This window comes from Myxocyprinus asiaticus, chromosome 41 (assembly GCF_019703515.2).
Source record: "Myxocyprinus asiaticus isolate MX2 ecotype Aquarium Trade chromosome 41, UBuf_Myxa_2, whole genome shotgun sequence".
NCBI classification, from domain to species: domain Eukaryota; kingdom Metazoa; phylum Chordata; class Actinopteri; order Cypriniformes; family Catostomidae; genus Myxocyprinus; species Myxocyprinus asiaticus.
In genome coordinates, this window is record NC_059384.1 from 16,767,076 (window position 1) to 16,782,790 (window position 15,715).

The following is a 15,715-nucleotide window of genomic DNA, read 5'->3' on the forward strand; positions in this document are numbered from 1 at the left end:
GTCTATTCTTTCTCAGATTCTTTGTATTATAGATTAATTAGCTCTCACTAATAGAGTACACACCTTTTATGGAGTCTTGTTAAGGATACGCTTTTGATTATTTGGTTAATTGGTCTAAAACGGGTTTGAAATGGCACTATTAGTGTGTGTTATGCCTTCAGTTCAATGAAAAGTGAGTTTCCATTAACAAACAAGTTACAAAATCTGTCCTGTAGCAGATATATATATATATATATAAATTATAAATATAATAACAAACATTATTGAAGGGTAGCCTATATTATCACTGATTTTGTACTGGAGCCATGACAGCAACATATAGATATCTTAAAATTAAATTATTAACTTTAAATATGCTTACACTCTGATGCATGATCATTGATAATTATATGAACACAAGACTTTTAAAGTAGAATTTGACCTTCAACAAAATCATTCAAGCGCATGTGTTGCACTAAGCCACTTTCATTTTTCGATAACTTGCCTATACTGTTTGGTTAGAAAAGTTGGAAAAACATTCATTTGGGCATGCCCATGTTTAGACATTGTAAAAAAACAAAAAAAAACAAATCCTAAACCTAAATCAGATCTTAAAGTAAAATCAATGTTTAACACATTTTATCAACAAAAATGATGAACTCTTTCTGAGTTATTTAGACAATGAAAAATGTCATTGTGTATCTAGAGTATTTGTTTGAATTCTGATAAAGAATATCTGGAAAAAAACTGCATTCTCAAGACTAAAGAAATCCAATCTGTCACCTCAGGATCATGTTTTGTTTGGGATGTAGTGTTTCCATATTGGAAAATGCTGTTTTATTTCCAGTGTGCATTGTATACATTACATTTACTTGTGACAATGATTCCTTACACATATATACAGTGATTTCTGCCAAAATACAGTAGTATTTAGTATTTGTTACTACTGTAAATCATTACTAATTAAAAGGGGTTCTTCTTCAAATAGTCGTTTTATTTCTTTCTCTTTTTTTCCCTTTTAATTAGTGTGGCTTAGTATAATTAAGTAGCCTAGCATGGTACATTTGGTAGTATGTTGGTGTGGCTATCCTTATGAGGACTCTCCATAGACATAATGATTTTTATACTGTACAAACTATAGATTCTATCCCCTAACCCTAAACCTAACCCTGGGGGGGCCTGGGTAGCTCAGAGAGTATTGACGCGAGTTCGAATCCAGGATGTGCTGATTGACTCCAACCAGGTCTCCTAAAGCAACCAAATTGGCCCGGTTGCTAGGGAGGGTAGAGTCACATGAGGTAACCTCCTCATGGTCGTGATTAGTGGTTCTCACTCTCAATGGGGTGTGTGGTAATTTGTGCGTGGATCACGGAGAGTAGCATGAGCCTCCACATGCTGTGAGTCTCCGCGGTGTCATGCACAGCGAGCCATGTGATAAAATGAGGCTTGTCCTCCACCACCCGGGATTGAGGTGACTAACCGCACCACCACGAGGACCTACTAAGTAGTGGGAATTGGGCATTCTAAATTGGGAGAAAAGGGGAAAAAAAATTCTGCATTTTTACATTTTCAAAAAAAACATAATGTGTTTTTTTAAGCGATTTGAATTATAGGGACACTAGAAATGTCCTCATAAACCACATTTATAGCATAATACCCTTGTAATTACCAGTTTGTAACTTAAAAAAAATGTACTCGTAAACCACCAAAACCTGCACACACACACACACACACACACACACACACACACACACACACACAGGGAGAGAAAGACCGACTGCAGCTCTGACTCTTTGCTATTACTCTCTGTCAATGATCTCTTTAGATCTCATATGTGCTGAAATGTCGCCGATTCCCGCCCTCTGACAGGAGTATCGCGGTTCACACTGATCCTTGCATGATCGCGCGGTGTGATTTATTTTTATTTTTATTTTGATGCCGTGGTGTTGTAATATCGCTGTGCGGTGTATGGTGCCTCTGCCATCTGGACCAACACCGCTAGCTCGCTAGCTTAATGCTAGCTGAAAATAATAATAATAATAATAAAAACAGGTGAGGAATCAAATCCCGTGTCCATGGACAACACGTCCATTATTACCCAGGTAGCAAATCCAAAGGAGGAAGAGATCCTTTCTTCGTGTCAGGAAAAAGGTGAGGCGTTTCGCGCGTTTTTATTTCACTGGATGTTTTTGTTTTGACAGCCAAATCACTGCAGCTCTACTGCTGATGCTCTTATGATTTTATTAAGCCATAAGATAGAAAAGATTTATGATTATTTTCTAAAATTCTTAATAATATTTAATAACACAGGCTTTTAATTTTTCTTTATATTATATAATTTGACTAAAATGTCGTTTATATAATAATAATAATAATAGAATAAAGATATTTTTTTATAGTTTAACTAATATTATTTATATTATTAACATTATTGGGCTGTTTCATTATTATTATTATTCAATACATGTTGAACTCAATCGACAGCATTTGTGGCAAAATGTTTACCGCCAAAAATAATTTTCTGTAAAATAGCAAAAATTGAGGTAACAGTGAGGCATTTACAATGAAAGTGAATGGGGCCAATTTTTGGATGGTATAAAGACAGAAATGTGAAGCTTATAATTTTATAAAAGCACTTACATTAATTTGTCTGTTAAAACTCCTGTATTATTTGAGCTGTAAAATTGTATAAATTGTCATTTTTACAGTAAATTTAGGGTTTTAGGGTTTGTTGACATAACATCGTCTTGGCAACGAAGTTGTAAAATTGTCTAAAACTTTACACAGAAAAGGTTACTTAGTGATTTTATCACACTACAATCATGTTAACATTAATATTGTTTGTCTTGTGTCTATACTTTGGAAAAAGTGAGTATTTTAACCTTTATGGATTGGCCTCCATCCACTTCCATTGTAAGTGACTCACTTGCTGGGTTTCCATCCAAAATGTTTAGCATTTTTTAAGGGCATTTCTAAAAATATTGTTGCGCGTTTCCATCCACTACGTAATGCGCATTATCATGAGGGAGCTGCCTCGTCATGATGGAGCAGCTGAATGACCTCTCCCTGCTTTGGGGACAGTTTTATGTGCAAGATTGGAGCAAGTATCTCATTTCAATAAATGCATCCACAAGACACCGCAGAATAAGTGTAATATCTTATTTAATGTGGGCTGAAATAGCTGCAATGCCCGCACACTGCCAGTCTCTGCATACCTGGGAGCGCCCACTCTCAAAACTGTTCTGGTGGATTTTGAGGACCCACTTAATCGACCAGCTGTGGATTAAACACCTCCGAATGACAAGCGCTATGTTCAAAGAATTGTGTGCCAAGGTCGGACCTTTCGGTGGGCTAGTCACATCAAGCTATCGCACACTCATAACACATGCATGAATGGTCAAAACACGTCATTGTTTTGCAAATAAACCGTTTTGTTTCCATCACCTTAATGTGCATTTTAGCTAATGCGAAACTCTAGAAAATCCACCTCCTTCTAGCGCATTAAATTTTAAGCGAATGTAGAAAGTTTATTCGCAAATCAAACGTTTCCATTCAGGATTTCTTATGTGCAGTTTCAAAATGCACATACAAATAGTTGGATTGGAACTCACCAACTGTCACCCAGATTTTTTTCTTTTTTTTTTTTTTTAAAAGGAGGGGCAAGTCAAAATAAAATTTTGCGGAAATCAGTATTATGCCACAAATGCTGTCGATAGAGCTGAACTTGTATTGAACGCGGAATATTCCTTTAATTATATGGTTGCTAGCGCTTGAAAAATTTCAAAACAAGTATTGTTTTTCCAGCCTGCTGCCTTCTGTTCTTGGTATTAAGCAACAATTTGTTTGTCATGAATACAGTGTGCTTGTTTACAGTCCTAAGGATCCCAGCAAACAATCGTAGTGCTTGTGCTAGAGCCCCCAGTAAGTGGATCAAATTAGCCTTTTTAGTGCCACTGAGCCCAAAATCAAAACACAATCAACTGCCATTGCCATTCCGCTGTTTGTGCCTTCCGAACAGCACACAGACCTCAGGTGTCCGTATCAGTGGATGCAGTGGAATGTGTCAAATCATGTTTGGTATTATCATAGTGGCCAGCAGTCTTGAACTTGTGTCATGATGAATGTATTTCACTGTGGATGAAGTCAACTGTGCCATTCTATGGAACATTTAATGATTTTGGCTTGCTAAAATGAATTATGACTTGTTTGCATTATTAAAAGTAATAGAGTGGTTTCCATGTTGGAGGTGGATTGCTGTTTTCTTTCTGGTGGAAGTATTGGGTTAACAGTCTGTGCTTCTATTTAAACATGTTTTTTGCAGAAATGTTGTTCCATTTTCGATTGGATAATGGAATATTTTGATAACTTAAAACAAACAGAATGTCTCTTGATTCCTGTTGTGATTTTGCAATGCTTAAATTAAGATTTATTTGACTTAATATAATAATGATTAGTGAGTTTGCTGAGCAAATTAATACTTGATCCAGCGTGGCACTTTTTTTCTCAAGTTCTCTGAGTTTTTGTACTCACTGTTGAAACTTTTTGTGGAATTTAGTGTATTAGTTGATAGAAACAATATGGCATTACATTCTAATTGTGTTCCATAATGCATCTATGTACTCTGAATTTTGAGTAATGGAAAGAAACTCCTACTTAAAAAAGTTATCAGTGGCTTTTTATAATTGCTTTTAAGTTTGGCCAGCTCTCAAGAGAGCTTTTAGTCCCATGGAGGGTCTTAGTCAACAAAACACATACTAATGTGAGACAAAGTTTTGAGATTACCCCAAACAAATTGATGTAACTACATAAATCTGGCAAATTATTTTCATGTGTCTCTCGTCACTTTGCTAAGGATAACTGCACAATGTATAAACATTTTACTGACACTTAGCACACAAACAGATGGTAGTCCATATGTTGTAGGGGCTTGCTAGACAAGAGAGGTGCAGAAGGATGAAGTCTGGCTTTGGGACATAAAGAGACCTCGCCATGGTCCCCTGTGGTAAAGAGAGTTGGATCAGTTGGCCAAGGGTACCTCCTCTATGAGCAATCTGCCAGAGAGGGCCACATGAAAGAGGAATCCCTCATGTCCTGATATTAGTGTCTCCCAGCAGCAGCCATATCACCCTGTAGCTCAAGACTGGTTGCTCACTGAAGCTAAGCAGGGTTGAGCCTGGTCAGTACTTGGATGGAAGACCTCCTGGGGAAAACTAAGGTTGCTGCTGGAAGAGGTATTAGGGAGGCCAGCAGGGGGTGCTTACCCTGTTCTCTGTGTGGGTCCTAATGCCCCAGTATAGTGATGGGGACACTACACTCTAAAAAGGCACTGTCCCTCAGATGAGATTTTAAACTGAGGTCCTGACTCTCTGTGGTCATTAAAAATCCTAGAGCACTTCTTGTAAAGAGTAGGGGTGTAACCCTAGCTAAATTGGCCCTTCTCTGTTATGGCCTCCTAATAATCCCCATCCACTAATTGGCTCTATAACTCTACTCTCTCCTCTCCACCAATAGCTGGTGTGTGGTGAGTGTACTGGTGCACTATGGCTGCTGTTGCATCATCCAGGTGGGTGCTGCACACTGGTGGTTGTTGAGGAGAGTCCCCTGTTCACTGTGTAAAGTGCTTTGAGTGTAGTGTCAGAAATGTGCTATATAAATGTAGTTCATTCATTCCCTAATGAAGCTCAAACTTTTGATATAAAGGGATAGTTCTCTCAAAAATGAAAATTCTTTCATAATTTTCCTTACCCTCATGTTGTTCAGAACCCATATGACTTTCTTCGTTGGAACACAATTAAGGAGATGGAGAATGGCAGCTTCAGTCTTCATTCACTTTCATAGTAGGGAAAAAATATGCAATGAAAGTGAATGGTGACTGAGATTAACATACTGTCTAACATCTCTTTTTGTGCTCTATGAAGGAAAGAAAGTCACGCGGTTTGGAACACACGACAGAAATGTTTTTGTTTTGTTTTACTGTCCCTTTAAATAGGCACAGTTATGTCTTAATCAGACTAATTTCACAGTAATGTAAGAGGGAAAAATGCAACCCCCTAATCGCTCTGGTCAGTGATTATGCTATCGCAATTACTTGGTTTCAACGCGGGATCAGAACGTGGGTCTCCCACACTGCTGATCCATCACGCTTCTGGTCACGCCACAGGGGAAGGTAAACACCATGGAGCTGATGCAAAAATGTCTGATAAGAGATGGCGCTTGTCAGTGAGTCGGCATAACATGGCTGATCCTACGGTACTGAAACTCTTGGAAACAACAAGCCGACTTCCCGTGTGATCATGTTGTCTTAATAGCTCTTAGGATATTCAGTGATGTTGTAACACTCGATGCCTTTGCAGTAAAAATATTGGCCTCCTATGCTTGGCTCTAGAGAATAAATGAATTGCTCTATTTGTCAGTCAGGCATATTTTGTTTGTGTGATGAAGTGGTAAAGCAGGGCTCCTAAATTAATCTTAATTTATGCAGGGCCATGTTTCAAGAACAGGAAAAGCATGCACACACAAATCAAGGCATAGCTGCCACCTCTAATGGGAGGGAATGGACCCTTATGGCAACATTGAAAAGATTACATTGATAATTTGAACAGATTTTAAGATGATTGGTGATCAAAAAGAATGCCCTTTAACTTGAAAAGATGTTTTGGTTTGTATTGGCCAACAGCACTGTTTGGAGATGCATGCTACCTCTGTCCTAGGGGGAAACCTCTGATAGTCTGTGACCTTTTGTATTTTGTAAAGGTAAGTATACTTGAATAGCAAAGAACAGCCTTGCTAGATGCAGCCAGCAACCAGGAATTTTTGATACTCTGCGCTTTCTGTGAGGTTCAAAAGAATTGCATTTAAAGATGGCACTGTCTCCTAGCTACAGCCAAAGATTATAATCAAGCACAGCTTTAGAGGTTCGTCATGCAGAAACAAAATGAAGCTTAGCACACTAGTCCCCTCATATGGTAAAAAGCCTCTTTAACTCAGTGGACTTGGATGTCAGCCACACTTGCTAAATATTTCAAAGCCAGTTGGGGCTATTTTCAGAAACATATCAGTATCATTGTAAGCAAAGACGCGTCTTAACAGATGCAAGTCGTGTTTTGAGTGCAGCGCTGGTGTTGGTGCTTATTGTTGGATTTTACCCTTATGCATTATGGATGGAGTTTAATGAAGTTTGCATTGGAATCTCATTGCTTGGGGTTTCAGGACAAACTGCATCACGGGTGTCACAGGTGATAAAGTGAATCCTGTTGTAGTTGCACGTGATGGATGAGGTCAAGAAGACTTTGAAAGATTGCTAAAAGCCTTTTACCTTCAAGTATCTAAGAAAAATGGCCAGTCAAGGTTAGGACGTCTCCTTGCCACTTTGTTTGGTAGTACTCTCTCATTTTGCATTCTTATTGCAGCAGCCTACTGAATATGCAGTGGGGTGTGCAGCCTGAAAGATTTTTTTGTTTTTGGTCTTGAGCACCAAATTGCAAATGAAATACAGTGGCCCTAAAAAGTGTTTGGACACTTTTGGTCACTTAAGTCACTCTTAGATATGCCTGAAAGTCATTGCATGAGATGCAAAATTTCAAACCAAGTGGCCTTGGCACTTTGAGCTTGCTTCACTTTTCTTACCAACTTGTCTCAAGGTGATTTTTAGTGGATGTATTAAGTCAGGTCCCCTCAAGTTCACACAGGTGTCCTAGCAGAATAACCACAGGTGTAGTTCAGCACATTAACTGTGGACAATTTCTACAAAGTCAGACAAATGCTTTTTGTCTTAATTTTGAACAATATATCTATTGTTTTATAATTTGAAACATAACAAACTTTTTTAGTGAAATATTTCGCTTGGAAAAAGGTTTGTGCTATATTTTTAAATAAAAGCTACTTAATTTGATATTGTAATAGCCTACTTGGTTTGTTATACTGCAGATTGTAGTGCGGCTTAACTGTCCGATACTTTTTTGGACCACTGTATGTGCTCATAATCCTTTAGAGTACATTATGTTTGTTTGCAAGGCGGGAGGCCTTTTTCTGTCTATCCACAACAATCTGTGTAGCATAAGCACAAGAGAATTGGCCAGTTAGTATCAGGAAGTGCAAACTGGTGACATCATACATTCAACATGAAACACTGTTCTTCGATCAACTGTAAAAACACCTCTTTTATCATCAATCTATGGATGGCATCCAGTCAGTTTTGTTTATGCAGCTTGTTGCAAAAATCAAACATTATGGCTTATTAGTTTTATGCAGGCTTCACAGTGTGGAGGAGTGTTGTTTGTGCACCCTTTCTGCTAGGTCTGGGTGATATATTAAATGTACAGTATAGATTACATTTATTTAAGCAACATTGTGAATATCGCAATGATTTTATGTGGCCATTAAGTTTCCTAAATCTGTGTCATTAGACTAGACTAGACTAGATTTCTCCCTGTCTTGTGACTTACGACTATTAAAGCACTTCCTAGTACTTGACGCATGTGCAGAGTGCTAGATGGCACTAGGAAGTGTAATTGAGCTTTGAAATCATGATATCCAAGGAGACTGCTGATGTCAAGATTTATTGTGAAAAAGGAGTTGTTTGTTGAGGTATTTTGGTCTGTTCTCAAAGCCAACTGGATTGCTTCAGAAGACATATATTAAACCACTGGTGTTTTATGGATTACTTTTATGCTGCCTTTATGTGCTTTTTGGACCTTGAAAACTTGGTCACCATTCACTTGCATTGTATGGAGAAACAGACATCATATCTCCATTAAAATATCTTCGTTTGTGTTCCGTGGAAGAAAGAAAGTCATACAAGTTTGAGTTAGAATTTTTAGGTGAACTATTCCTTTAAGCATTCAGGCCTACTTGAGTCTCTGATTTAAAGGGGACCTATTATGCAAAATTCACTTTTACATGGTGTTTGAACATAAATGTGAGTCGGCAGTGTGTGTACACAACCACTCTACAATGGTGAAAGTCCACCCACTCCTCTTTCTTATATTTCTATTAATCAAAAACAATGTCTCAAAGTGACTGGTTTTGGTATCCGCTCTAAAGTGACGTCACTTTAGAGCATGCCACGCCCACGACTGGTGACGGACTCCACCCTATTATCATAGATCCTCCCCTGAGTGATCGACACACAGTCTGCCATTTTTTTCCACGCTGGAGCAGCTACATTGAGAAGAATAATGTCTCAGCTTCATAAGCATCGTAAGTGTTCTGTTGTTGGCTGTAAAAGTGAACATAAGATTCTTCATGTACTCCCGGCATCAGAGCCACTGAAGATGCAGTGGACAAGTTTTGTTTTTGAAGCAAATGTGCCCCAAAACATACCAAAATTTGTGTATGTTTGTGCAAATCATTTTACACCGGACTGCTTTGTGAATGAGGGTCAATATAAAGCAGGCTTTTCTAAATATTTGATTCTCAAGCATGAATCAGTACCAACTGTTCGTGTTCCAGCTTTATATCCTGAAGATGTAAGTATCGCACTTTATATTTTGTGAATGTTTGCAAATCGCATGATGCAAGACAACCCCCTAAAATGTCATGTCTCGTTATAGCGCATAGTTAATGTCATTACAGTATATTTTTGTGTTGCTCATCCATCGTTGCTAAATGGCTGAAAAACACTCCGGTATTTACGGTGTCAGTCATATTGGTTCTGATTTGTTGTTGCTATAGAATCTGAAGCACGGGCTGTAAAAGGCACAGCCTTGTTCCGGAAAGGTGGCGGGGAGCAGCAGCTCATTTGCATTTAAAGAGACACACACGAAAACAGAGTGTTTTTGATTCCACCCAAAAAGAGGCATTTACAACATGGTATAATAAATGATCTGTGGGGTATTTTGAGCTGAAACTTCACAGACACATTCTGGGGACACCTGAGACTTATATTACATCTTGTAAAAAGGGGCATAATAGGTTTCCTTTAAACTTCAGTATAAAAACGCAGTTAGAGTTGATAAGTTCAGTTCAAGCTTTCTATTAATCAATAAAAAATAAAAAATCATGAAAATGTTGCTGAAGTCCCCTACATGGCATTTTTCATTTATTAGAATGTTTGGAAAATAAAAAATGTGTCTACGTATTTCTGTTTATTATTATGTATTTTTATTAGAGATGCAGTAATAAATCAGTGCCCGATAAATACTTGGTAGGTATCTGGGATAATCAAAGTATTATTTTCGTGCCAATAGTGGAATTATGCCAGTATTTTCCCTGGTAATTTGTTATGGACTATTTGCTTTTGCTAGTGTCTCACTCAGGCTGCTTGTGGCTTCTCTCCATGTCAGGCAGTGCCAAGCGTTATTGTGCATGTGTAACAAACGTGTGTGATAGGGTTTAAATTCAAGTTAGCCTGTCTTGTGTCTGTATCAGGATTATTTTTACATCTATGTACTGTTGTGTTCGGACTTGTTTTAATCGGGATCATTTGTGTAAGTAACAATATGTCATTTTCCATATTTTGTTTAAGTTTTATGACTAGGGCTGGTTTTTGATACATATTTCCCGATTCGATTCAGATACACAAGCTCTTGCGATTCAATTCTATATCGATTCATATGGGTATATTTCAGTTATAATGTCCCTTTTGCTTACATTTGAAAGAAATTCTCTCACAGCTATTGCTGTCAATTATACCGGGGACCTTCTAACTAGGTACATTATGAAAATATTAACTTACTAATTATATTTTATTAGTTTTTCATCATTCTGCTCACATTTTGGCTTTTTAAAAATAAACATTTATTTTCAGGCAACCAAACAGATACACAAGACAGCACCAACTAGACAAAGAGAGCAAGGTTAGTTGCTTGACATCACACAATAATCTAGCAAAGACAGTGAGAACACACAGGGATTAAGTAGGGAGTGAATTAGAGTAGAACAGGTATTGCTAGCATGCTAACCAGTAACATGATCAGCATTTCCCTGGGAACAATCAATGCTCCCATGGAAATCGCCTGCAGGCATTGCCTGCGAGACATGAGGGAGAGAGAATAACAAAACAAACAGAATAAACCGGCAAAGTCACCGGAGCCGTGACAATTGGACATGACATATGCTAAAGGAGTTCAGAAGGAAGAGCTTCCCCAGCCCTTGAAGGCTGTCTCAAGGCAGTTGAGTTACAATCCCCTTATAGGATGGGATTGAATTGAATCAAATGCACTACAGAGCTTTATGCTTTGGTGTTGCATTGCAGCCAAACTGGCCAGCTAATAAGTCTTAACTTTGTCAGGTATCATTGGATGAGCCGTTTGCCTTAATCAGATTAGGAAGCATCTGAGCATGGATGTTTATCCCCACAGAACTCACACAGCCTGCCAATTAGGCTAGAAGCTGCCTGGCACCTCCTACAGGATCACATTACGCTAAGGAAGAGCCGCCAACGGTGTTTGCCTTTACTAACTGTTATGCAATATTATAGATATGTCTATACATTTAGTTGCTAATTAGCAAATGGATGTATGATTGTTTTAGTTTTGTTTGGCCTCTTAATCTGACAATTCAAACATCATAAACCAGCATCGAACCAGTTATTAATCACTAAATAGTATAAACCATAAATTTCCATGCTGGTCTTTTTAGCAGGTGTAGCTCGGCTATTGCGTTTATCATCATATGGTTACTAGTGTTGATGCTGTTCTTGATCTAAGTGTGGTTTATTTCCATTTATGTGGCCTAATTTTTTTTACCGTTTGTAGTTTTTCAATTGTTTTACTATGTAAACATGCGCTAGATGGACATTTTTATCCAAATGTCTTTCTCTGTGGAGCTCACCATCAATATCCAAAGTCTTCTAAGTGCAGTCTTCCTCTCTTTAACTGTTAATGTCAACTTGGAAGACTTAATCACTGAGGGTTTTGAGGATATGTGGATTTGGAAGGCTGACGGAGGTGTTAAAAGGAAACCGAAGAGATTTAATACTCTTGGTGATCCAGCTAGCCAGAGGCCATTAGGGTCAGATAGAGTGGGTGGGCTTTTCTTCCACTTGTGAAATGATACCTACTGGCACCCTCCTGAGTTCATCCCTTGATGGCGCTGGGGGTGTGTATGTAGTTTTTATGTGTTAGTATATGTTACGTTAGTGTGAATGTGTGAATTACTATGCCCATCTCAGCCTCGGCTTTCTGTATTTAGCACCTCAAGCCTAGTGTACACTACACGACTTAAGCTCGTCTCCTTTGATGTTTCGAGAAGGTGGCTGTTCTGAGACTAGAAGTCAGATCTCACAACCAATGGTCATGTAGTGTGCGCACTCCTACGACATGCCTCAAATAGTTGCAGACGTTACGACAGATTTCAAACCAGCTTGATATCTAGACGTCTTAACGTTAGGTGTGTCCCGACAAGCGAGAAACCAACAATGAGCCCCAGCCAATAAAATATGGAGAGAGCACAAGGGGAGAGCAAGGCTTTGGGAAGCAGGAGACAAAAATAATTAGAACATTTAATAAAACATCACCCACATCTCCCTAAACACTGTCTTTATTAACCTATTATTAGCTGTTTTTCTTTTTTCCCTTTAGCAAATAAGTGCAAATAAGCTCAAAAACGGGCGCAAGCCAATCTTTCATGTTTTTTTTTTTACGTTATCATGAATAAACTGCGCGAGTGTGTGAATTAATTTTGTTATTGAAATTTTAAATGCATTTTGGGTGATCCGTTTGAACAGGGCACCAACTACAAGTCATATAGTGTGTGCTTGGCTTCAGAAGACTTAAAGGTGCTGCAAGCGATTTTAGCCGTTCTACTTCCATGAGACTGAGCCGTTGGATTAGCCACGCCCCCTCTTTCCAAAACCTGCACTCCAAAGATACAAAATTAGCTTTATTGAGACAGACATCATGCAGAAACTGATCAACATGAACAACATGGCTTAAAAATGGCAGTAAGCCTCAATAATTCACTGCAACTACAATACTATGAGAACGTGCAAAATGATTGATAGGTCGAAAGCGTCATTGTCCATGGACACATTTTTGAGAGTCTAAAGCTGTCACAGAGACAGGTGAGATATTTTACAACACTTATTTCAGTAATATCGCTCAGGTAGTAGGAATATTTTTTGCATAGCACCTTTAAGTGTTTGAGCATATGTTTGTGTGTTATTTATGCACCAGATTTCTTGTTTTGCTCAAGCGTTGCTTCTGGGTTTGGATTGAAATATTATTCAACATTCAAGGAATAGCCCAGAGAAGGCAATTAGAGCCAGAAAAAAGAAAGAATAATTTAAATGGCTTTTCAAAATAAACATGTTTAGAATATGTCAAGTTATTTGACCTCTAGGCCTACACATTTTATCACTATTACTTTAATTATAAAATTAAAAGTGATGTGTAATTTCCAGCCTGGTCTTATAGAATCATGTTATTAGACCTTTATTAGTTAAATTGGGATGCAAAGATATAAAAAGGTATGAGGCTAGTGGGTGGGAAGAATCAAATGATGTATTAGTGTACTCTACTATCAATCACAACTCAGTTTACGCATATATTCATTTTTAAACCAGAAGAATGAAATGGCTCAAAATGAAATGAAAACATAACCACTTTAAAGAGGAAGATGTGATTATGAAAGGAAACCAGTTTCAGACTCGGGTCACACGCACAGAAGTGTCAGAGCACACATACTATCTGCTAGGCTGTGTCTCTGACCAATCTATTCATTTTTAAATGCTTTTCTTTAAAGTCATAACTGAATTATGTTGCTCCTGAAATTAAGTTAGAATAGAAAATTCCCATTATTCCTTTTCTCTTTGGAAGGTCACTGTATGCTTCAGAACTGAATATTTAACATTTTAAGTAGTGCATGTGTGCGAAGGAGTCAGTATTTAAAACAGTGCCATTCACCTAGGAGAGTGAAGGGTGAACTGTATTTAACAGTGAGTATGTCTCCAGAGAGATCTACAAAGTGGAGCAGTAGTGCTGTAAGCAAATGTTTGTGTGCTGAAACTGCTTAAGTACCTGCTGGTTGACTTCCAGCTCTCCACTAACCTATACATACCCACTGCCTTAAGACTGGCATTCACAGACCTTAATAACAGAGATGTATAGCCATATTTTGGTATGACAATCTGTATTCCAGTCATGGGGAATCCACCTGTCAATAAAAGCTCTTTTATTTGCATAAAAATCAGCTCATAGACACACGTCTTTGTGTAAGGTTGTCATTGTCACTACCGTGCCCTATTCGTAAAAGTAAAGAGAGACTATGCCCGAGACTCATGCTAATGATATAGTTAGTAAAACAAGGAGACAGAACACAAAACATATTGGGGGAATTCAATTAGAATTAATTGTGCCTGCTGATAGCGTTTTTTTTTTTTTTTGCATTCATTGTTTTAGCGCCCAACTCAATTAAACAATCATGCAAATCTGGTAACACTTCAGAGCTGCCCACAAAATTAGTGCTCAATGCAGTTTGCACAGCACAGTCTTTCGGGTTGATTCAGAGTGGTAGGTTTTGGAGTAGGGGTGGGCGATATACCGGTAGACACAATAAGCGGGTAGAAATTTGACAACCAGTATGCATTGCAGTAATCGTCTCTATAGCGGTTTCGCCAAATCGAAGAGGAAGGCGGAGCGGCTGCTGGTTCCTAAAATCCCTTTGAAAAAAGAAGACAAAAAGGAGATTGTGAAGAAAAAAAGGTGCGTCCTCTGTTGTGAGAAATTGGTTTGGCTTTTGAAAAAGCGATACAGAGCAGAAAACAGCAATTTTCAAGGTTTGTATATCATGTATATCGCTATGCATATTGCTTCATCATGTACATCATGATACGTAAATATCCATGTGTGCGGCATGTGTATGTATCTATCAGTGGTCAGGGCTTCACTTTAGACTGAGAGAATTGAAGAAACATGGAAAGGGTTTTTCAGGCAATGACAAGTTTTCGGGGGCTGCCTAACCAAATTCAATGACATTCATCTTGTGTTCTAAATATTCTTCTCGTCTGACATATGCAGCTTTTTTCACATTATTGTCTCTAGAGCATGAAAGTGCACATGAGTTCAGCAGGCTTCCTGTTTATGCTACAAAGACAGGAGAGCACAAATTGGGATCACGCTACTCAATCTGGTTTCTCTCAATATCGCGGCACAAACCACAAAACGTACATGTCCCATTTGAGAATTATTTGATATATTATATATTATATATATGAGTTTTTTACCTTAAAGCTCTATTGAGGAAGTCAAACATCTCAAAAGGCTAGACAGCCCAACATTCTAACCAACAGTGATGAGGAAAACAGCTAAAACAATGTTTCATGCGGCAACAATTTTGTGTCATGCGGGTTTTTTAAACTACACATCATCACCCTTGATAAAATTCAGTTTGAATGATGTTTGATGTTAGGAAACAAATCGGCCATGTTTGCCTTCATAATAGCAAGGCAGCCCAATGTTAACTACACCTGGCAAATTGTGCAAAGTTTTGTGAATAAAGCGTGTTTGTGCAGAAGTATGGCAATATCTTAATTTAAATACATTGTAGCACTATTTTAGGCCCCGTTTGAACCTGGTATTAAGATGCGTTTCGGGTGATCCGATCACATGTGGTCAGGTGAGACACATCACTGTGTGCACTGGGGCCGGTTGCACCAGCTATACGTACGTTATAACTTTATACAAATTTATAACCTAAATATTTATGAAAGCCTCCGACCAGGAGTAACGGATGAAATAAAAAATCATACTCGCATAATGACATCAATGAGCTCGTTTTGTTTGACAGGCTTCAGTCC

At 38.2% G+C, this 15,715-nt stretch overlaps 1 protein-coding gene across 2 annotated transcripts in view; it reads left to right on the top strand.

The window, feature by feature from the left end:
- The first annotated feature begins 1,745 nt into the window (after positions 1-1,745).
- LOC127431940 (CTD small phosphatase-like protein) overlaps positions 1,746-15,715 on the top strand; it is a 49,932-nt gene continuing 35,962 nt past the window's right edge. For both annotated transcript variants that reach the window (XM_051682602.1, XM_051682603.1), the window contains exon 1: positions 1,746-2,130. In XM_051682602.1, coding sequence (XP_051538562.1) covers positions 2,055-2,130 — 76 coding nt within the window. In that variant the 5' untranslated portion in view covers positions 1,746-2,054. The remainder of the gene's footprint in view (positions 2,131-15,715) is intronic.